The 22,348-nt window shown below is 45.4% G+C and overlaps 1 protein-coding gene across 3 annotated transcripts in view; it reads left to right on the forward strand.

Moving 5' to 3' along the window:
- The first annotated feature begins 757 nt into the window (after positions 1 to 757).
- CLIP4 (CAP-Gly domain containing linker protein family member 4) overlaps positions 758 to 22,348 on the forward strand; it is a 56,925-nt gene continuing 35,334 nt past the window's right edge. The window contains exons 1-6 of one of the 3 annotated variants that reach the window (XM_074989830.1): positions 758 to 815; positions 8,182 to 8,231; positions 8,845 to 8,992; positions 15,018 to 15,157; positions 21,093 to 21,186; positions 21,857 to 22,018. In XM_074989830.1, the coding sequence (XP_074845931.1) occupies positions 8,860 to 8,992; positions 15,018 to 15,157; positions 21,093 to 21,186; positions 21,857 to 22,018 (529 nt within the window). In that variant the 5' untranslated portion in view covers positions 758 to 815; positions 8,182 to 8,231; positions 8,845 to 8,859. The other 2 variants (XM_074989828.1, XM_074989829.1) reach the window with 2 other exon arrangements.

The following is a 22,348-nucleotide window of genomic DNA, read 5'->3' on the forward strand; positions in this document are numbered from 1 at the left end:
CCAGCTGATCCTCTCGTCTCAGAATATCCCACTATCCCTCCCCCCCACAAAGTGGGGGGCACCACACCCAACCATATACAGCCCCATCCTAGGGGTACCCATCTCCTCCCTCATCCTTATTCACAGTTCTATGTCCCCAGGGGCACCCAGCCATGTCCACTACCCCCTACATAGCCCCACCCCCAGGGGACACCCAGCTACATCATCACTCCTGCACACACAGCTCTACCCTCCTCGGCCACGTAGCTATGCCCTCACCCTCATTCACAGCCCTATCCCCAGAAGACATCCAGCTACCCGCCTCCTTCTCAGGGGCTGTTGGCTCCATCTCCCTCAGAACTACCCTGCCCAGTTCCCCCAGCCCCATCCCTGTCTGGGGCATCCCGGCCCAGCCACCCAGAGTCCCTCGTCCACGATGGAACCAGAGGGTCCAAGTTAATGGGCAGGGCTCGGGATCGCTTGCTGAGGGAAGGGGGCGGAACGGCCTGGAGCTGAGGGGGGCATAGGGGGCGGGGCTAGGGCTTGTTCGGGGTGGGAGGGAGGAGCTGTCTGGCGCGGGGGGAGGCGGAGCTAAGATACGTTCGTGGGCGGAGCGGCCTGGCACAAGGGGGGCATAGAGGGCGGGGCGAAGCAGAGCTGGGAGACTCGTTCGGGGGCGGGGCGCAGCGGTGTGGCGCTGCGGGGCCGGGCTCGTAGCGCTCGCGCAGGGCGGGGGGAGGAGCCAGCTGCGCCGGCGTCAGTCGGGGGCGGGGAGGAGGCGAGCGGGGCAGGGGAGCGCTGCAGCCTGCGCGGGCTGGAGGCGGCGGAGCGGCCCGGTGCGTTCCCCTCTCCCCGCGGCGGGCCCTCTGTGTGCGAGTGGAAGCGGGGGTGCGGCGGGAGGCGCTGGCTGGTGCGTGGTCCACTCGCGTAGCGCGGGAATGCTGCGTGGGGGCGGGTCACATCTGCGGGAGGGCCGCTCCTGCTGGTGCTGAGGTGACTTTCCCGCCTCTACTGACGGCAGTTCTGTGCCCAGCCGGGCAGGTGCTGCCACGGCGGGGGGTCCTTGAGGCCGAGGTAGGTCCTGGGTTCTGGTCCCAGTACTTCTTGCCGCCAGATGCGGCGCAGAAGCGTGTGTGGGTGTGTGTACACGCGCGCGCGCGACGGGCCCCCCTGAACCCCCCGGTCTCTGTCGGGGTGGCCGGGGGTCAAGCGGGTTTCACCCACGTTGCCGTGGGCTTTCCTCCTCCGCCTGCTGCTGCTGGGCTGAGCCGCCCACCTGCTGTGTGGCTGCTGTATTTACTCCTTGTCAGTCATTTCTTTTTCCTCTTTAAATAAGAAATAAGCACCCCAAGGATCCCATAGTCCTCTATTTGTTCTCCCAGCCTTAGGAGGAGATTGGGCTGCCCTGGATGCCTCAGTCGCCGTGTAGGTCGGTTTCAGGAACTTTATTGGCCTTGAGGGTAGAGCTGGGTGACTTCTTCAGATAGTTTATTGAAGGAAAGATGAAGCTTTGGGCAGTTTGAAACTGACCTTGAATTTTGCACAGGCGGGGTTTGGCAGTCGGAGGAGGAGGTGATGGTGGTGGTGCAGCTGCTGACCCTTCTAGTATTTTGACTTTTAGCCCAGTGGTTAGGGCACATGCCTGGGATGTGAGACACCCATATTTAAATGTGAGTTCCTGAAGAAGTTCATACTGGTTAATTCCACCCCCTCACCCCCCCCATCAGATTTGCTGTGACCCAAACAAAACTTTTTTTTTGAACTGTCATGAAACAAAATCAAAATATCTGTTCTTCATCTATAAGAACCAAGTACACATTTTTAATGTATTAAATTTCACTAAGTATCTTTAAGACAGGGCTTACTCTGATGAGGGTTTATGCAGCGTGTCTTGTACTGTTAGCACAGCTGTCTACCTGTGGGCTCCTTTCCCTTTGAATGCAAGTGGTTATACTGATTTAAAAACAGCAGAACCAACTCTAGTATGATTGTAGAGTTGCTGTTCATGAAAGGACATGCATGTGTGTGGGAGAGATTAGGGGAGATGAGTGAAGCAGAAAGTGCAATCAGTGATCAGGGTCTCATTAGTCTATATTTCAGCTCACTTTAGATACCACCCAAGAAATAGTATTTAATAAAATTAGTGACTTATTTCTAGGAGACAAAGCAAGCAACTTTTCTTCTATAATTAGCTCGCCTTTCCTCACTGCAGTATATCTCTGCTGTAGCTCTAAATGGCCAATATCTTTGAATGTAGGGGGAACAATACTACTTTTTATAATGTGGCTTGCATTTTTGGCTAAATATATTACAGTGTGTTCTCTTTACACGAGTTTATGCATTTTGAGCTTTTTGTGTTACTTCCCCCAGTTTACAGATGTTACAGATTGCCAAAGTGAAGGAATTGGGGGAGCTTCAGGGAAGATGGTATGTTGTATGTAAAGTAGTAGGTTTAAAATATCGGACAGGATTTTAGATTAAAGAGAGTGCTTAATTTGAGAGTGCATTTTTCCTTGCTGCTTTATAAACCCTTTCAGGCTGCGTGGATTTCAACTTTGTGTTTATATTTTATAGTGCATGTAGTAGTGTAACATAAGATACTTACGCAGTTCTTCTATTTTAGTCTGTTATGCAACTGGATCTTGAAACATCATGTGTCTGATCTCTGGTACTTTGAAAATGTTGGCTGTTACTTAAGAGTATTGTATGCAGCAAATATTTTATCTATTGCATTTAATTCTGGACCTGTGTGTCGTAGCATTTAAATATTACTCAGATGCATTTTCTTTGCACACCTGAATCCTGTCTGATTTTTAATAGGAATTATCTGGCAGTTTAAAGCAACATTTTGGAGGTTAGTAGGCACAAAAAATAACAATTTTTTATGACATTTTCAGCTACCAAAAAGGAAAGCTTTATTAAAGCTAATGTTAAAAAGTTATATAATACACAGGCCAAGAAATTGTCTGCACATATAGGTAAGTTAGAAAAGTCAGATGGTACATATAGTACTACTACATTGTTGTGTTTTTTAAAAGAAAGCCCAACTTCTTGGCCTGGAAACTAGTTCATGTCCAAGGTGTTGGTTTTTCACATTATTGCTTTCGTCACTGTAAGAAAGAAACTTGCTGTCTGAAGTGCTTGGATATCTTGCCTGCTCTCATTGAAAGAGTTCGCAGGCAAAGGCAAAACAGCTTCGCCTCCCTTGGTGTTCACACCTCCAGATCAACTGCTGGTAGTAAGCCTCACCCTTGCTGACTGAGCTAACTTTGTTATCCCCACCCTTGCTCTGGCTTATTTATACCTGGCCCTGCAGATTTCCAAGACCAGCATCTGATGAGGTGAGTCTGTGCTCATGAAAGCCCATGCTCAAAACTTTTCTGTTAGTCTATAAGGTGCCACAGGACCCTTCGTTGCCGTTACAGATCCAGACTAACACGGCTACCCCTCCGATATCAGGCAAAGGGGTGATTCATGGTATGTGCTTGTCATTATGAATAAAAGCACCTATGATAGGTTTTGTCTCAAAAATATTTAGCATTGTTCTAATGCATTTCATGGTCAACTTCCCCCTTAAAAATACTTTCACTTATCTACCTTTCTAGAGGCTGTCATCTAAAAGATACTTTTGAACCTTTAGGATTATAGATTGTCAAGTATGGAAACACTTGTTCACCAAAAAATCTCTCTTCAGTGTAAAGACAACATCTTCTTCCTGGTACTCCTCTAATTGGCAAAGACGCTTTAAATATTTTTAATCTCCAAAGATTACGAAATCCATTCTTGTTTTTTTCAACATTCATTGCACTTCTAAACCCACCTTATGACTCCTGAATTCTTCCTGTCATATGCAATGACAATTCCCATTGTGATTTTAAAAATTTTTTTCAACCACAGTTGAAACTGTGACAACAGTTGTTTCCTTATTTCATCTAGATTTCTTCACCTTTACTTCATCAGACAAACAAATTTTGCCGCCTCCTAGCATCTTCCACTCCAGGCGTTATATGCCATAATGCTGTAGATATAAAATTTTCTTTCTATCATGTTTTTAATGGTTATAAAGGAGTCTCACTTTCAAAATGTGTTCTAACTTATTTGCAATTGTAGGCTAATAAATGATATTTTCAGTAGTGTTTCTACTTCAGATCTAATCTGAGAACATAGTTCCCTTTGAGCTGTGCTTGGTGCTGAAGGAGAGAAGGTTTTTACTTGCTCTGTGATCAATATAGTCAATCCATTTTCAACACTTTCAGTTTAGTTTTTTAGAAGGTGCATTGTTCTAAGAGCATTCTGGTGGTTAGGCCACTCAAGTAAGTTATCAAAAAGAGCCTGACCTAGCTTGATGCATGTGTAGTATACATAACTCCAGATAAATTGTCAGAAGTGACCTCCACTTGTTCCTTCCCCGTTCATTCTCTAGGTAAAAGCCCAGGTAAATAGATGAATCTTAACAGATGAGCTCTGGAGCATAACTAATTCTTGCTCTGTTAGGCCAATTGGATATCTGAACTTCTGAGTTGAAAGCGCTTTACAACTAGGGTTAACAGTACAAATTGGACTAAAGGCACACAAACAAAAGTGATGAATGTGTTATGAATTCTTGTGGGGTTCCACAGACCTCTGTTCTGCATCTGATTCTGTTCGATATCTGCATCAATGATTCAGACAATGGCATAGAATTCACTTATAAAGCGTGCAGACAATACCAAACTGGGAGGAGTTGAAAGTGCTTTGGATGATAGAATTAAATCAAAATGATCTGGACAAACTGAACAAATTTTTTGAAGCAAGTAGCATGAAATTCAGTAAGGACAAATGCATTGTACTCCACTTAGGTCGTGTCTACACTACGTGAGAGAGCTCAATTTTTGATTGTTTTTGTTTCTAGCATGTCATTGTCTTCAGTGTAAATACCATTAGGTCAATTTTAGGGAGCACTAAGGTTAATATTTTAGCACCAAGAGAAGCGACTCAGCGTAGTGTCAAGTTCAAATTAAGGCTAGTATGGAAACAGCATGTTTGATAGACTTCATTAACCTCTAGAGGTGTCTATGATTCTGTGTCCTGTATGTATCCCACAGTGCCCCCACAGTTTTCCACTGTGGCCGCATCCATCTCCACTACTCTCCAGGTGTGTACGAATTGGGTAACAGGAAGCCTGCAACGTTGAATTTGGCACCAGGAAGCCCGTAGCTGCTAGTCTGTGGGATTATGCTTGTAAGACAGGCTGAGAAACTTTTCTTTGCTTTCAGTGCCACGAGCACATCTACTCGTTAAAAATCACCACAACACAGTTCATGGTTACATCTCTCCCTCTGTAAGCTGAGCACTTGGATTTTTTTTTTCCCCCCAGCGCTGCCACCAGCCCCTCCCCCATTGTACCGCATGGCATCTAGGCTGTGGGGGTTGTGCTTGTATGAGAGGCCAAGAATCTTATTTTCTGTGGTTTATGTTTGTTCAGGGGCTGGCCCTCCCTCCCCCACAGGTGCCAGGCTGTCAGGGTCTTTCTTGTACCCAACCACATCCTGTGGCCCCAACCCAGTAAAAGGATGTGCCCGCTGTTCAGTGTGGACCGTGCTGCTAGGCAGCACCATGTCCTGGCTTGCACGTGGTGAGGACTCCAAACGTGGGAAAGACTTTTGGGGGCTTGCCCCCCACACCTTAGCAACACCGAAGGGATCATTTCAACTGGCCCTTCAACCAACAACCTCATGCCCCACAACACCCCCTAGTGGAACGAGGAAGGCTGGCCCTTCACAATCAGTTGGGGCTGCCGTCCACACCAAGCAACACTGAAGGGACCATTTCAACTGGCCCTTCAACCAGCAACCCCATACCAGATATCCAACCATGCGTGCGGAAATTTGGCGAGCTCCACCCCATCCCTTTGTTGGACTTGTCAGTGCAGTATAGCGTGAAGCCAAAAATCCTGCATCATAAAATGTCCTTTTTCCCCCTAACCTTTACTATCCTTCTCTTCAAGTTTTGCATTGTTCTTGTAATATTTTCAGAGATGTTTCTGGATTCAGTGAGGGGGGAAGAGTGGCTGGAGGGCCAGTTGAGAGAACACACACCTGGGTGATCCCAGGGCACAGAGTCATTCATGCATGTAGAAATTGGTAAGCTCCATTCACCTGTGTTGGACACGTCTGTGTAATGAAGTGGAAAGCCAATACCCCTGCATCACAATTTTTTTCCTCACCTTTACTATCAGTCTCTTTCTTCAAGCTTTCCATTGTTCCTGTAATGTTTGTAGGGTTGATGGTTCTGGACTCAAGTGGGGAGGGACAATGGATTGAGGGCCAGTTGAGAAGAGACAGATGGGTGATGCCTTCTTTTTCTTAAATGTGTGCTCTGCTCCTGTAATATATTCAGAGATGATGTTTCTTGATTCAAAGGGAGTGGGAAGAAGTGGCTGGAGGGCCGGTTCAGATGACCCAGACTTCTGGGTGATCACAGATCAGTATGGCAGGCCCCCTGCTTGGTGTACTACACCTTCTGAAGCCAGCCTGTTCAGTTTTTCTTCACCTGTGATTCTCCACTTATACTTATTTCCCTCTGAAAAATTGGCCATTTGCTACTTTTTGTAAAATATTTGATAATTCAGTGTTAAAAGCAAGAGATTTGAGTTAATGTGGCAATCTTTGTTGATGCTTTCTTTCCAATCTTTGTTTCTTTTGGCAAATTCCTTATCAAGTGGCTGCCTTAAGACAAGTCATACCATATTGTGATTTCAAGAGGGAAAGGTAGCTGAGGGACCAGTTGATATGGCGTGGTATGGGTGATCCCAGAGCACATACGCATTGTGATTCTTTACTCTTCCTTCTTTCCTTTTGGAAAAATGGCCATTTGCTTTTCACGGGAGGGGAATGAAAGCAATGCAATGAGAGAAGATGACATCATATCCCCACAACCACTTGCAGCGCATATTTTCTCATAACGCACCAACAAAAATACCCAAAATGCTACAGGGCTCAGGGAACTGTGAAATAGGTTCCCATAATGCACTCCTGCAGCAGTTGGTTTGGTGGCTGAGTGTGGCAGCAATAAGTCAACTTTGTGGGGAGTTTGTGGGGAGATGAGGATAGTCAAACCTGCTCCTGTCAGTGGTGCAGTTGAGAGTCAGGCCACCCACCTGACAGGAACTGCTGCACTGGTCGGTTTCCTGGTTCCACTGAGTGGCCTGGAGCCCAGATCCAGATGCGAGCTCCCTGCTACTTGCAGTTGCGTTAATCTGAGATTTTTGTGCAACATGAGTGTGCATATCTCAGGGTCCTACTGTACTAACTTTTTCCCCCAATGGGTCATACCCTATTAAGCAAATTATTCAGCACCCTATCTAAACCTCGCACTGAACTGTTCCGGTGTTAGTGTCCTTTGGATTGGCACGTGTGATAGAATTGTATAGCTGATGGTTATGTCACCCTTTCTATGAAAGGAAGTTTACAGTAACTTCTGGGTTATTAACTAGATGGTTTTACTCAATATCCAGAAATAGGTGTTGTGATCGATAGGGATGGGATGCATCTATGATGGGTTTTGTTCTTGGAGAAATTTCTTTGAAAGTTTGGTATTTTAGTCAGATATGTAACTTTTCAGGATGTAAACCTGATTAGAATCCATTGCATTTGCTTGAGGAGTTTAGGGAAGCCGAAAGTAGTAACCCCTGTGTTAGGGCCAGCGTCCTCTGTAAGCTGAGTGCTTGGGTGGTCACCTAGGAGAGAGTGAGGTGACACCCAGCTGATTAGCAGAGTGCTCACAGCTGCCCACAGCCAGCAGCATGTGTTTCTGTTGGTGGTGCACATCCACCCATACACTGATGCATATAACATTTGTTCTGCCCATAGAAGCTACAAATTAGAAGGAGTCCTGGTTATGGCACCTCTGTTTTTGTAAAAAATATCATGGTAACTAAGTGCGCATGCTGAGGACCTAGGTTTTCAATTTTGCCTATAAAAGTTGCACAGATACCCTGGTACGATGGGGTTTGTCTTGATTCTCTTCCAGCTAAAGAAATGGTGCCCCTTTCTGGGGTACTTGCTAAGGTTGGGCATTCTCCTGTACACTTAATGACCAAGTCTCATTTGATCCTGTTCAGTTTGAGATTGGACTAGAATGCAGCTTGACTAATGGAAAATGCAATTTATCATGCTTTTAAATATTTCCGTATAGCCATTTAATTTTAATTATTTTTACTAGGTTGTTCTGGGACCTAGTTTGCTCGCAGTACTGAAGGTTACAGCACCCCAGTAAGTATACTATATTACGTTTAGGGCAGGCGGGTTGGGAAGGGAACGAATACGTAGGCAGGCAGAGCAGGGCGGGGCACAAGGAAATTTAGGGAAGGCTCTGGAATGAATCAGTTCAGGAGATGGGGACTTTGATGGGAATATTAAAGTGGTAAGAACCCTTTCCATCTTTGGGAAAGTGAGTGGGTAGATTGACTGACTGGTTTCTTGTTTGTGGGAGCCAGAAAGGGAGGTGAAGCTGAAGATGAGTAATGCTTAGCACTTCACATTTTCTTAAGGGCATTACAGACATCTTATCTCTCAGCATGCCTGTGAACTATGTCTGTATCCCGTGGAACATTTCTCAGATGCAGAAGTGGAGACAAGGATTTTTAAATTATGTTCTTAAAGCAATAGAGGAAGTCAATGACAGGATTACAATTTGGATGCTCCAAACAGCCTTCCCAAGCTTTGTTTCTACAAAGTACAGTTTATAATTGCAAAACTGTAATAACTGTCTTTTGCATATTTCCAAAAGGAAAACGATCTTCAGTGTAAATCACTGTTTATAGTTCTGTATTGTAATGGAATGTAGCCTACAGTATTTTGAGTAGTTTTTTCCTCTTTGTTTAAGGTGGCTTTCTAGAAGATGACCATAGAGGATCTCCCAGAATCTTCCAAAGAAGGAGATTCATTGATTGAAAGATACCAGTTTTTATTCCCAGGCTCTGAAACATCAGTTAGCTTTTCAGTTGCAGCAGCACCAATGCCTTCAGACTGCGGTATGTATCTTTACAGAAGACAAGAGTTTGTGAAACTACTCTGAGATCATGAGAGGAACATCAGATTAAAAGAGAGGCATTTAAAATTGCTTCTGTCTGAAAATGTATTTACAGTTTGTGAGTAACACTTGAAATTTCTGCAACTGAAATTAATGGAAAAATTCTCTAGTTTGTGCATTTGAAAGTACTCTGTTTGCAGTCAGTTTTGCTATTTCTTCTGTACATTCAAGCACTGTGACCTTCCTCTGGTTTTGTGAGGTTCCTCGCACATCAACAAGGAATTGAAAATGGTCTTAATTTTTCAAAAAGTGCTGTAAAATCCACAAAAATTATTAGGTTGACTCTCATGCAGGTGCAGCGCCTGAGAATTTCTTAACATCAGTATAAGAGATGACCAGAATTCTAGTGACTGAGTTCTCTTAAATTCTCAGTTTTCCAAAACACAGTGGGACTTTAGGGAAGAAATCTTTTGTGGAAATGTTTGTTACTGAGGGGATCAGTATCAGTCCCATCAAAATAGTGGTATTTGGCTTTTTGAGAGAGTGTTAGTTGTCTTTTATATTTATACACTGAAACCCGTTAAATAAATATCACCCTGTTTGATTTAGTGGTTAATTGGAAATAGTTAAGAATCTCTATCCTCCAGATATGAGGGGCAGTTGAGAGATATAAAAAGCTGTCTCTCAGTTCTGGTCTCCCCATGCATTGATTACATATAGCATCTTCATTTTATTTCCATGTGCAGAACACTGTATTATTCTGTGTTCTGGAGAGTTAATGTTGTTGAAGCTAACCTCTGTTCTTGGTGTGAGGGTCTGAGATTTAAGGTTTTAATGATTGAACATGCTGTATGTTGACATGGGAGTGTGGTTTTAGTCCAGCCCTTTTGATCTACCAACTCATTGAGCTAATGGCTTGTGTCAATTATGCTAGCCTAGATAGCCTGTTTGTCCACTTCTCCCTCAGGCACTCTCCCTGGTTTCTGCCATTCTTCACCTGTGTGTTGGGAAAAAGTCTCCATATCTGAGTATGTGGGTTAGGGTGTTGACTTTCCTTAATCTTATTGTGATGTAGAGACAGGCAGAACAGGGAGGGGACACAAGTCACCACCATCTGGCACTGGTTAGGCAAGAGGTGAGTTGAGACTTCTGTTGTTCTACTAAACTGTTTTACAGGTAACCTCATCTGACTTCCCAGCCCAGCTTTGTGTTTTGTCCATCTGTTGAAGTCTGTCTGAAACTTATATTGTGAGCACTCTGGGTCTAGAACTGTCATCTTTGTTGCTTAGCACAGTAAGGCTCCATCCATGCTTGGGGTTCTAGGCAATTCCTCATGTCAAATTATGTGGGGGATTTCTCTCATATTTATTGATTCTCATATATGACTTGGTATTCAATGTTTTTTTAATGTAAAGTTCAGTTCCATGCTGAAGTGACTCTAAAAAAAATTGAATTGTCATTGTGTTCATGATTGTTCTCTTAACTTTGCATATCTGAGTTGCTTGGTTTACCAGTTAAAAGATACAGTAAACTCTTTGATATCTGGCATCCACAGGACCAGGAGGTTGTCGCATAATCAAATATTCTATGTAATAGAGAGTTCAGTACTCGCGCTGGGTAGAAGTGCAGAGGAGCTTGCTGGCTGTACTCATGCACAGTGCTGAGTGGGATGCTCCCGCCCCACTCCCCCGAGGGGCAGAGCACTGCTCATGTGCTCAGTTTTAGGGTGGCCATGGGCTGGGGCATGAGCATGGGCCTTGGGAGGTGGAGGAAGGTTTACAGCTGCCATCTCCCACCCCCAGGGCTCTGAAAAGCCCTCTAAGGCGGAGCTCTGCAGTTGGGAGGTGGTGGTGGCACCGTGGGGGGAGCTGTGTCTGGCTCCAGGAAGAGTGCAAGGCGGGTTAGCTCCACAAGTGGGAGCTGTGCCCGTCTCTGGAGTGGGAGCCCTGGCCACTAGCTTTCCCTTGAAGAGCGGGGAGCTGCGGAGCCCACACCAGAAGCAGCTGCTCTGATGGGGTCAGTGGCGGGGAGGGAAGGGACGAAGAAAGCAGAGGAGCCTGCTGTGTGTCAGTGCAGCTGTCAGGCTCCTCCGCGCTCTCCGTGTTCCCGCCCTGTGTTCCCTGACCAGAGCTACTCAGCTGTTGTTTGAGAGTGCTAGTTACTCAAACACCAGTTAAACAAGAATTTACTGTAACTTCTTTTTAACTACCATTACTGTAAATTCAATCTGGGATCTGGAAGGCTCATTATACCCTTTGTGGTTTGTACATTAGTTTTTTAACCCTAATATTTCTCCATTTTAGATAAGTTCTCTTGCTCTTCCAGAGCTGTATGACTACAAATAAAAAGTAATACATTTTTATTTGTATCACTATAATCAGCAAATGTGAATACACAGGTTCAGGTTTGCATCTACACTTCATTTTACTAACTTTATTCCAGCATAACTATGAAACACTGCTTTTAACCTAGTTTAAAGCTTTAGTGGAGTAGAGAATCAGGGTCAATGGGCAGAACTGTCAGTAATAGTCGTTACTTTTGTCAGTTGCTCTCAAAGCATTTAATAAATATTTATTCCTCAACTGCATTGGGAGTGTGGCATATTGTATTTTCACTTTAGATATTTAGGGGAACTGAGGCACAGGAAGATACTTATCAAAAATCACTCTGGGCATTATTGTAGTGGTAGTAAAACCCAGCCCTGCTGACTTTATCCATCAGATTATGCAGCGTGCATGATGTGTTCAAAGATGTCAGTTGTTCAGCCACAGCCATACTAACGTGGTAGTTATTGCTGCTCGGCTTGTGTACTCTTGTGTGCCTTTAGAGAGCAGGTACTGGGTGAGAAACAGGCATATTGGATGTGCTGTCTTAGCCTTCTATCAGATCCTTTCTAACTGTGCGGTGGTGGTGGTTGCTCTATTTATCTTCCAGGTTTATAAAACCTTTTAGTGTTTACTGATATGGGTATCTTAGTTGATGATCTGTTACTTGCTTTTTGTTAGTTTCTCTCCCCTTTATTGTTTAGAATATCGTAGCGTTGTTTTATACGGTTATGCTGGTTATATAATAAAAAGTAGCCTTTCAATAAACAAACAGCTTCCTAGCACTTTAGAGAATTGGAGGAGCTGTCTGGGAGATAATCACAGCGAGACTGCTGTCTGCTTGTAATTTGCTGATATAACTTTCTTCATGAGATTTTCTTGGACCTAGAAAGAGGATAAATGAAATGGGTACATTCCATTTATTCCCAAAGCTATCTGATTTATTGGTGCAGTGTGGGTTGCGTAAAGAAGCAAAGCTTGAGTACTGCTGAATGTTGAGATTTCTGAAAAAAATTGGTTTTGAAATAGAATTCCTGTGGGATAAACAGGTTTGAAGCCCTACTCTGCTTTTGTACTTTGGAGTCAAGGGGACAGGTGATGAAAGAAGGCAAATGAGGCAGGCACACATCAATATTCTAAAGCTTATCTCTTGACCTAACTGAAATCTTGGTGATTTTCATTTTGTGGGGAAAAGTGATGCATTCAGAGAACATATGTGCAGGTTGAACCCTCTTGTCTGGCACCTTTGGTACGAGACCCGTGCCAAATGAGAGGATTTGCTGGACCATAGGAGGTCAATATTTTCTAGCACGTTACCAGCACTTGCCCTGCTTACTGGGCTCTTAGAAGACATTTAGAATTAAACTACAGATAAATAACGCAACACTGAGCTGGGGCAGGTGGCTATAAACCAACTTAATGGGACCATGGGAAACTTGGCCACACCTATGATAACTGGTTATCTAGCTAATTAAAATCATGCTGGATTACAGAGTTTACTGGATATGAGGGAGTTCCAAATTAGAAAGATTCAACCTGTAGCACCATTTTACCTTCTCCAGTGTCTCTCTCTCAGCACTGTGCAGAAATCTGAGACCTGTATTTACTCAAAGTAATATATCTGTCCAGTGAACCCTCTATCTGTAACTGATACAAAATGAGTTGAAATTTTGTGCATTTATTTAAAATCATTTCAGAAGATAGTGCCATAGTAGTCTTTGGGTGGTGAAAATTCTGTGGTTCCCAGTTATTGGCAGACAGATCTGGCTTCCATTCCTCCTGCAAATAATCATTGTGAAGGGTTGGGTCACAGAGATCACCTGGAGACTATTATCCGATGGTCTGATCCTACCTCTGAGCCTGGCTACCAGCCCGCAGGGGCCCACAACCACCCTGTCCTGCCAAGCCAGAATATCTGGTCTTCCCCAGCAAAGTCACAGAGTTGGTATTGCAACCCACAGTAGAGCAACTCAGCTCTGGGAAGGCTCTGTCACAGGGACTTGATGCAACACCCAGATGCACACTCTAAGTCAGACTAGAAACCCAGATAAACTAGTCTGTCTTTCCATGAAAAATTTGTACAGGCCAAGTCCATAAATCGTTTGCCCCCTTTATCAATGAATGAGAAAGATGCATGGCTTGCTGTCTCAGTTCTCCCCCAAGGAAATGAAATAGGATTTAAGTGACTGCAAGTAACACACAGATTCAAGTAAGTTGCTAAGATAAATAAAACAAAACATGTAATTTAAGCTGAATACTCTTGTTGCCTTCAATTTCTTACCCTAGCTGGAGCTCTAATAATTTTTACTTCACAAGTTAGGTAGTCTTCTAGCCTGTTTATGGTTCTTCCCCCTCTTCAGTCATCTGGGTGGTAAGCAGGGGATGTCTTAGTGTCTGGCAGTTGCTCCTTATTGTTTGGTTCCCTGCCTATAAATAGTTTTTGCCCAAAGTGGGGATTCTTTGTGTTCAGTTTCATTCCTTTCACGTTCCCTCGGAAAAGTACTGCATCCAAAATGGATTTCAGAATCCGGTAATCTGGCTGTATGTCTTTACAGGACTAACTGTAGTCCAGGTTTACAGGAAAAAGCATGATGAGTCACAGATCATTGTCCTGAGTTCTGGGCCATTAAGTTCCTTTAATACTACTAATGGCCTTCATTAGCACATCCAGATCTATAAATAGGTTAAGACTTCACATTCCTAACTTCAAATACAGGAATGATACATGTGCACAAATAGAATATACACAGTTAGGTGCTCTACTGATATTTTGCATGCCACATTTTGCATAAAGCATATTTGTGTTAGGCATATTTGAGTTCAGAAACATATTTCCATAAAAGATGGGAGTGTGATGTCAGAATCATAGCTGTCAACATTTTTTGTTTTCAGGATTTAAAAATTTTCCCGAACACACTGCATGCCAGCTTGGGTGAGTTGGGGACATGTACTACCATACATCAGTTTTTAATCTGGAAGGCTGTATGTCTGATGCTTGCATTTTGGACTGTATAATAAGCGAGTTTCAAGCTTTACCAAGCAGAAAACTTTCTCTGAAGTTCATGCCGTATTTTTCAAAGATGTGGGAACTTGCAGCTCCCATCTATTTAATTGGAAATTGAGTGCATAACACCTCTGAACATCAGGCAGTGAATACCTGGCCCTTATTATCCTACTTAGTTTTTATTTCTTTTCTTGTGGATCTCAAGTATCAGCGTGCATGGATTCTATGTGATTTTTTTTCCCCCCTCCCCCCTTCTTTTTGGAGGAGGATGAAAGGAAGAGGGCTCATAAAGCTGAGTAAGCAAACAAATTCCATCACTGTAGTTGACTGTGCTAAGGGCTTTTCTGTGCTCAAATATAGTCTAGATTCAGCTGTCCGTGGCCAGCTTGAAACATGGCAAAATGTTAGCTGACTTATTGCAAATGCGTGCATGTTTTCATCTAAACTTAGAAGTCCGACCCAGAGCACCAACACATCTTGGCTGGTTCATGGTTTACACAAAGTGTAGAAAATACCTCAATGGGAAGAAATCAGGTAAAAAGTTAAGGAAAGAAGCCGAATTTGCTTGTGATGCTGAATTAATGATCGGTGCATCTCCTGTCTACTACTTCCCTCAAAGTTTTGAAAAATAGATGCATTTTTTGAAGCATTTTAATATGCAAATGTGGATGTAATACTGCCAATCTTTTCTCAAACAGAGTTCTCCTTCTTCGACCCTAATGATGCAGCATGCCAAGAAATTCTTTTCAACCCTAAAACATCAGTTTCTGAATTGTTCGCCATCTTACGGCAATGGGTTCCACAGGTCCAGCAGAACATTGACATCATTGGGAATGAGGTGAGGAATGAAGAAGAATTCCTGAATAGTTTTAATGTTCAAGAAAAATCATAATGTGTTGATCACTGTTAGAACTGATCTTATTCAACAGCTGAAATAATATGTTCAAGAAGAAAACTTTTTTTTGGTGTGTAACATGTAGCTACAGACTAGTGTAACAGTGCTGCAGGCACCAATCACAGTAGAGGCACCATTTGTGCAAGAGAAGGAAGATCAACAGATAGCTATTCAAGAAATTTGTGAGTAAGCAGCAAGTGTAGGTTGAAGGAACAAATGGAGAAGTTTACAGTAACTTTACCTTTCTGACAAACTAAGTCAGAATTTAAGGGTGCAACTTGCAAAATCATCTAAGACCGTCAGAATCTGAACCCTTTTTCCTTACTTCATCAGGTTGCATAGGCTTTTCCAGATTGTCGAACACACATTCTTTTACAATATCTTAACTACAGGTTTTTCCAGGGTACCAAATGATTAGTATGGGTGAGGAAGAGAAAATATTTAAGCAAATCCTTGTTTTCATGGACTACATTAAATCTGAACAGGAACAGTTAACTTTTCAACAAATTAAAGCCAAGCTAGCGCTAATAATGGGAAAGTGATTTTAAATCTGTAAGCACTGAAGGTTAATAATGTTTAGTCATTTGTAACTAGTTTGCCCAGCTATGTATAGCTGCAGTAGAAATTCACTGTTACATCTACACTTGCATTTGCGGCTAATATAAATTCAAAATACCTGGCCCTCTTTCAAAAGAGCACGTGGACCATCTACACACAAAATCTGCTCTTTTGAAAGAAAATTGGAGGAACGTGGCACATCTTTCGAAAGCGCTTCTCCAATCCTGTTTTAGGAAAAGCACCTTCTTTTGAAAGAGATGTGTAGGTGTTCCATGGTCCATTCTGTCGAAAGCGGAGTCCTCCATGGTGTGGGCCATGGAGGATTGCAGAAGTGCCCTGCCCATAGGCAGTCAGGATCTATGGTGTGTGTGTCCGGCCATGTTTAAAGCCGCATGGTCCCAGAAAGCCCTTTGTAGGAAGCCGAGAGCATGCTTGCATCCCCTGAAGCATGAACTCCTCCTGCAGCATGCCTCATGGGCCCCCTGCACGTGTGCGCTTCCCTTCCCCCCCCCCCCCCCCCACCCGGAGAGACCAGCAGCCAGCCTCTGCAGCAGCCCCAGGGCCCCCCTCACCAAGCCATCACAGGGCTCACAGGACCTCATCCAATCCCCCCAAAAAGGGCACCTTCCTGGGCTGAGCCCAAGCCGAAGGACCTGCTCAGGCTCTGCGAGGAAAAGGAGGTGCTAAAGGAGGCAATGAGGGACAAGAGGCGGAATGCGTCTGTCTTTGCACATCTGTCAAAAGGGCTGGCAACCCAGGACCACCCTGCCCCCACCCCCCCAACCAGGTCCCCAGCAAGGTGAAGGAAGTGCAGCAGGGTTATGCCCAGGCCAGGGACTTCGCCGCCCCGTTGGGGCAGGTCTCATGACCTGAACCTACTCCAGGGCGCTCCACTGCCTCCTGGAGCGCAGGGACAGCTTCCCCCAACCATCTCTCCTGGACACCGCAGCAGAGGAGCTGTGCCCCATGGCTGAGGAGGAGCCTGGACTGGCAAACTGCCCCATGGAGGTGGAACTGGCCACCAAGGTCTCCGGTGATGAGGGGGACCTTGTAATTGACATTCTGTCCCAGTTGTCGAGCCGAGTGATGGCCAGCCAGGCATCCACAGACCTTGTGGAGGGATCCTCGGGTAAGTATATGGCAGGGCGCACATCCCAACTTGTGGGGCGGGGGCACCACGGTCCCCAGCAGGCCACTCATGTACCCAGGCTGGACTTGGCGCAGGTGGCTGTGGCTCCCATTATGCTGCAATGGCTGCCGGTGACCTCCAGCACCAGCCCCGGGGACAGCGCTGCAATCCACACACCTGGTGAGGCGTGGATGGGGCTTGGCTGCAAACTGGTAATAGCCCACATGGCTGGGAACCCCTGTGGCATGTGTGATACGCCAAGGCTGCCTGCTGTTGGAGTAAGGCTGGTGCCTGCAGGGGGTTGGGGGGACACAGGCCTCGTGCCATCACAAGGGACTGACTGTGTCTTCCTGAACGTCATTACAGCTGTGTCACAGGGAGTATGGAAGAGCCCTGACCGCTTAGTGCTGTAAGGGAGCCAGGAGGAGGAGGGGCACCATTCATCACCCCTAGCAGCAGCACGAGGGTACCAGAGGAGGAGGGCATGATGGCAGGCGAATATGAACAAAGGAACCTGTTGCCTGGTGGAGGTTGCAGAGCAGTGCCTCTAAATGGACCATAGACACTCTGCATGGCAGAGGGAGGCATGGGCTGTCCTGGTGGGCCACCTGAGAGATGTTAGAGGAGTTCTGAGGGCGCATTCAGGGCTTCTGACATGTCTGCTCACTCCCCGCGCTGCACTCGCTCCCAAGCATGCCCCCTCCTCTGCCCACACTGCTGAGCCTGCTCCCGCTGGACACCGCCCCCCGCCCCCAAAACCATGGCCCTACCTCCCTGTGCTGCCCACCCCTTGACAACCTTGCCAGGGACCCTGGACCAGAAGTGGGAGTTGAGCCTAGGGCTGATTGGGCTCGTGGCTATCCACCCCTGCCCTGGAGTAGTACCACCCCTATCCTCCCCTTTCTCTTCCCATAATAGCTTCCCCCTCTCCCATTCTGCTTTAAGGTCCCAACCTCCCCCTGTCCCCATTGATGTCTCCCGCTATCAGTTAAGTCCACCACTCCAAGTTTAGGTCCCCGCTTCTCTAATCATGATTGAGGTCCACCCCGCTTTTCATACTCCCTCCACCACCCTTGTACATAGTTTGCCCCTGTTCTTCACTACAGTTACTTTTTATGGCTGTAAATGACAGTTTTTATTAATCTATAAACCTCTATTTTTTGCACCATCCCTGTGTCCCGTGCAGTTGTGTGGGTGGTGGAGTTGCGGTAGGGGGATGGTGAGGGGTGTGTGTGTGGTGACTGCAGGTGGTGGTCACTGTTGCTCACATGAAAATCTCTCCCAAAGGGCCCTCCCAAATGCACACCCCATCCCATTGTGCTTGGGGCAGGGACCGGCTATTTGGGGCTGGGGCCATACTCTGCTGCCCAACCCCAGGGGAAATCCTCACCCCTTTCCTCCACAATGTTATGGAGGACGCAACAGGCACCCACCAACTGGGGGGTGTTTTGTAGCCCACCTCCAGGCCCATGAGGAGGCACTGCCACAAGCCCTTCAGACACTCAAAGGCTCGCTCCACCACATTTCAGGCCTGCTTGAGGTGAGTGTTAAATGCCTCCTGGGTGGCTGGTCTAGGGGTGCGTCAGCCGGGGCAGCAGGGAGTAGGCAGTGTCCAGCAACATGCAGAAGGGCATGGTCGCATCCCCGACCCGGATCTCCCAACGGTGGACATATGTCGTGGCCTCCATGCAGTGGCGGAGCCTGAAACTATGGAACACACAAGCATCATGTGTCTGTCCCGCCCAGCCTACATAAATGTCCATGAAGCAGCCCTTGCTGTCCACTAGCGCCTGGAGCTCTACTGAGCAGTAGCCTTTTTTTATTGATGTGTGTTCCTGCACTCTGTTCAGGGGTACGGATGGGGATGTACGTCCCATCCAAAGCACCAGAGCGGTTCAGGAACACGATGGCTGCATCCCCATCCCCCATGCAGATGACCCTGTGCAACAGCATTGCACTGATGGTGTGCGTGACCTGCATGGGGGAGGGGGCAGGCATGCAGTGTTGTCCCAGGCATGCCCCATCACACCCTCATATGTCCCCTCTTTTCCTCTGCATCTCCCCCCCGCTGCCAAGGGTCCCCTTTGCCTGGGCTCCACCTCGCCCCTCCCCATACTGGGTAAGTGACCCGAGCATGGCTTACCTTCATTATGACAGCCCCGACAATGGCCTTGCTCATACCAAACTTGTGCCCCACAGATAGGTAACTGTCTGGGGTGGCCAGCTTCTAGATGGCAATTGCCACTCGTCTTTCAAGGGGTTAGGGTGGGCCTCATGCAGGTGGCCCGGTGCCTCAAGGCGGGGGCGAGCCAGTGACAGAGCTCTTGGAATGTCTGCTTGCTCATTCAGCAATTCTGTAGCCATCAAGTGTCAGCCCAGTCCCCCAGCATCAGCCACTCTCACCAGTCTCAGCTGCTGAGGTGGCTCCAGAGGCACAAGGGTGCTTGTTGTGTGCATTAGCACCATCCCTGGGCGATTTGCTCCAGGGCCCTGGCGTGGGGGTGGAATTGCCCACAGGAGGAATTGGAGCGCAGCAGTGAGCACTGTGGTGAGGTGGCTGATCACGGCATGGAGGGTGGCCAGCTCGACGACAAAGAGCTGCTGCTGGGGGTTCAATTGGGACTGACTTTCAGGCGCTGTTGCATCTGTGCGGGGGCTCTGTGGAGCTTGTGACAGCTCTGTGGGCCTGAGTGATTGCAGGGCGATGGTATTTGGGAGGGGCCCTTTAAGGGAATGGCTGGCTGAGGGGCCCAGAAGGGCTTGGCAGCCATGTGACTCCCTGGACAGTGTTTCTTGCTCCACTCTTTCGAAAGAGCAGCTGTGCATGTGTGGACGCTCCCTTTCAAAAGGGTGGAGCGCTCTTTCAAAAGAGCGACTTGAAATCTTGATCTGTCTGCCTTTTATACAACTCTTTCGAAAGACAGTATTCCGGGAGATCATCTTTTGAAGGAGCACTGTAGTGTAGACATAGCTCACAGGAATGGAGTTATTGGTGACTGAACAAAATGTTATGATGGTTCTATCAGAAGCTTGCAAGTGACTTAATACAGCTTTGAAAGTTAAATATATAGAAGAAACTTTCTGCTTGTAATCATCTTAATTTAAATAAAATAAGCAAAGGAAATTTCTCTTACCGTGTTGTCTTTTTTTTTTAAACTGTCTATTTCTTTAGTAGTTTAACACAGTATTGTGCTAGTCTCAGGGGTAGCCATGTTAGTCTGTATCTTCACAAGACAAAGCAAGCAATCCTGTAGCATCTTACAAACTAACAAGTTTGTTTATTAGGTAATGAGTTTTTGTTGGTAAGGCCCACTTCATCAGCTTTATTGAGCCCAACTGAGAAATCAGGGAAATATAAAGCAAGGAGTATGTGTGGGTGGTGAGGGGAAGAAGGAAAGTGAAAAATAGAAAAAAAAGGTGAAAAAGAAACAGTCACTTATTAAAAGGACCTCTGGGAAGAGTAAATTAAATGGGATACATGCCATTCTGTGAATATCAAAGGTGGGGAAATTGTCCTTGTAATACAGAAGATAATTGAGATCCTTGTCGAGTCCCAAGTTAAATGTATCAAACCTGAAAAAGAATACCAGTTCCGATGTCTCCCTTTGTAATCAGGTGTTAGTCTTGTAATACAGTCACCCTAAGGTCCATTATCGTATGCCCTGCAGGATTAAAATGCTCACCTACAAGTTTGTGTATTCAGATTCCTGTTTTGTGCCCATTCATCCTTTGGCATAGGGACTGTCCAGTTAGCTCAGTGTACAAGGCAGAGGGGCGTTGCTGGCACTTGATGGCATATATCACATGAGTGGATGTGCAGGTGTATGAGCCCCTGGTGTGTCTGATGTGGTTAGGTGCAGTGATGGTGTCTCTAGTTTAGACATGTGGACAGAGCCGCCAAGGGGGTTTGTTGCAAGGAAAGGTTCCAGTGTTAGTATCGGTGTGGTTTAGTCTTTGCTTTAATTTATTTTTGTTTTTTGTTGCTACTGCTTGACTTTGTACTTTATGGCTCCAAATGAGAGATGTGCTTGACTGGTCAATTTGTAACTCTGGGGTTCTACTGTACTTTACGTGGGTAATGCACTTTAGCAGACTGTGAATCTCCACTTTACCAAATGCATGTCTGTCTGAAAGCAGAGTTTGTTCTATGATTACACCAGGCATATTCTACATTGTGTTGGTTTTCTGCAGATCATCAAGAGAGGCTGCAGTGTGAATGACAGAGATGGACTGACTGACATGACACTCTTACATTACACCTGCAAGTCAGGTGCTCATGGTATTGGTGAGTAAAGAGAAATCGAATAGAGCTGTTTGCCTAGATAAATCCCGTAGGTTATCTCTCTTCCATTTCAAAATTGTTTCTAATAGTAAATTTGCTAGTGCTTAACCTTAACTACTGCAACACATTATCTGTCTATTGCCTTAATGGCTATTAGAAGGGATGATACAGAAATAAAGCATAACTGAGAGGGGTCTTGTTTGGTAATATTGAAATATTCAGGCTCTTTGTGAGACAAAAGGTTGCATTTCTTGCACTTTTATAGGAAGTAAGAGTGCATTTAGCCATTTCTATCCTGATGACTCCTATTAGCTTATATCAAAGTACCTTTTTACGCTGAACCCAGTTTTCCTCTTTGCTTAAACGAAGGGGGTGGTGTGGCTGATGGAGCTTTAACTTTGCTGACAGGTCTGTGAATTAGGCATTGTGGAGCCTCCTTCCATCAGCTCCCTGGTCTGACCCCAATATCTATGATTCCTTCCTGGCTTATTCCCCAAGAAAGTCATCTTTGTAGTAAATTTTCTTGTATAAGTTTTACTATATGTACCCATAATTTGGAATACTAAGGTTTTCTAAGGCATTATATGTTATACCTAGGCTGGTATGTTATACCACATGATTAAACTCTTAAATCTCTCAAACTTTAAAACATTAAAAAATAACTCCTTTGCAGGTGATGTTGAGACTGCTGCCAAATTCGCCTCTCACCTTATTGATCTGGGTGCAGATATCAGTTTGCGTAGTCGCTGGACAAATATGAATGCTTTACATTATGCTGCCTACTTTGATGTACCAGAACTTATTAGCGTTATTTTGAAAAACGCAAAGCCAAAAGGTAGGTATTATGAGGTACCAGTTTTCTTAGATCATATACCATTCTGCCTTTAGTTAACCCCACAGATGCATCTAGGAAATTGGGTTGTATGAAAGCTGAAAAGATGAAAGCTGTTTTTGCACATAATTTTAAATTCCCATTTTCTTTCATGCTGTAGTGCATAGGTTGGGTTGTTTTAAAAAAGTGTATGATGGGACCAGATGTCATAAATAGTGAATGGAAAATTAGGGAATAAAGAAGGAAAAAAAGGAGTCATACAGCTTCAGTTCACTCCCTTCTAAACATTTGCTGATGCAATCAAAGAGCTGATGCAGAGAAACAAGGGCACAG

The sequence above is a fragment of the Carettochelys insculpta genome, chromosome 3 (assembly GCF_033958435.1).
Source record: "Carettochelys insculpta isolate YL-2023 chromosome 3, ASM3395843v1, whole genome shotgun sequence".
NCBI lineage: Eukaryota > Metazoa > Chordata > Testudines > Carettochelyidae > Carettochelys > Carettochelys insculpta.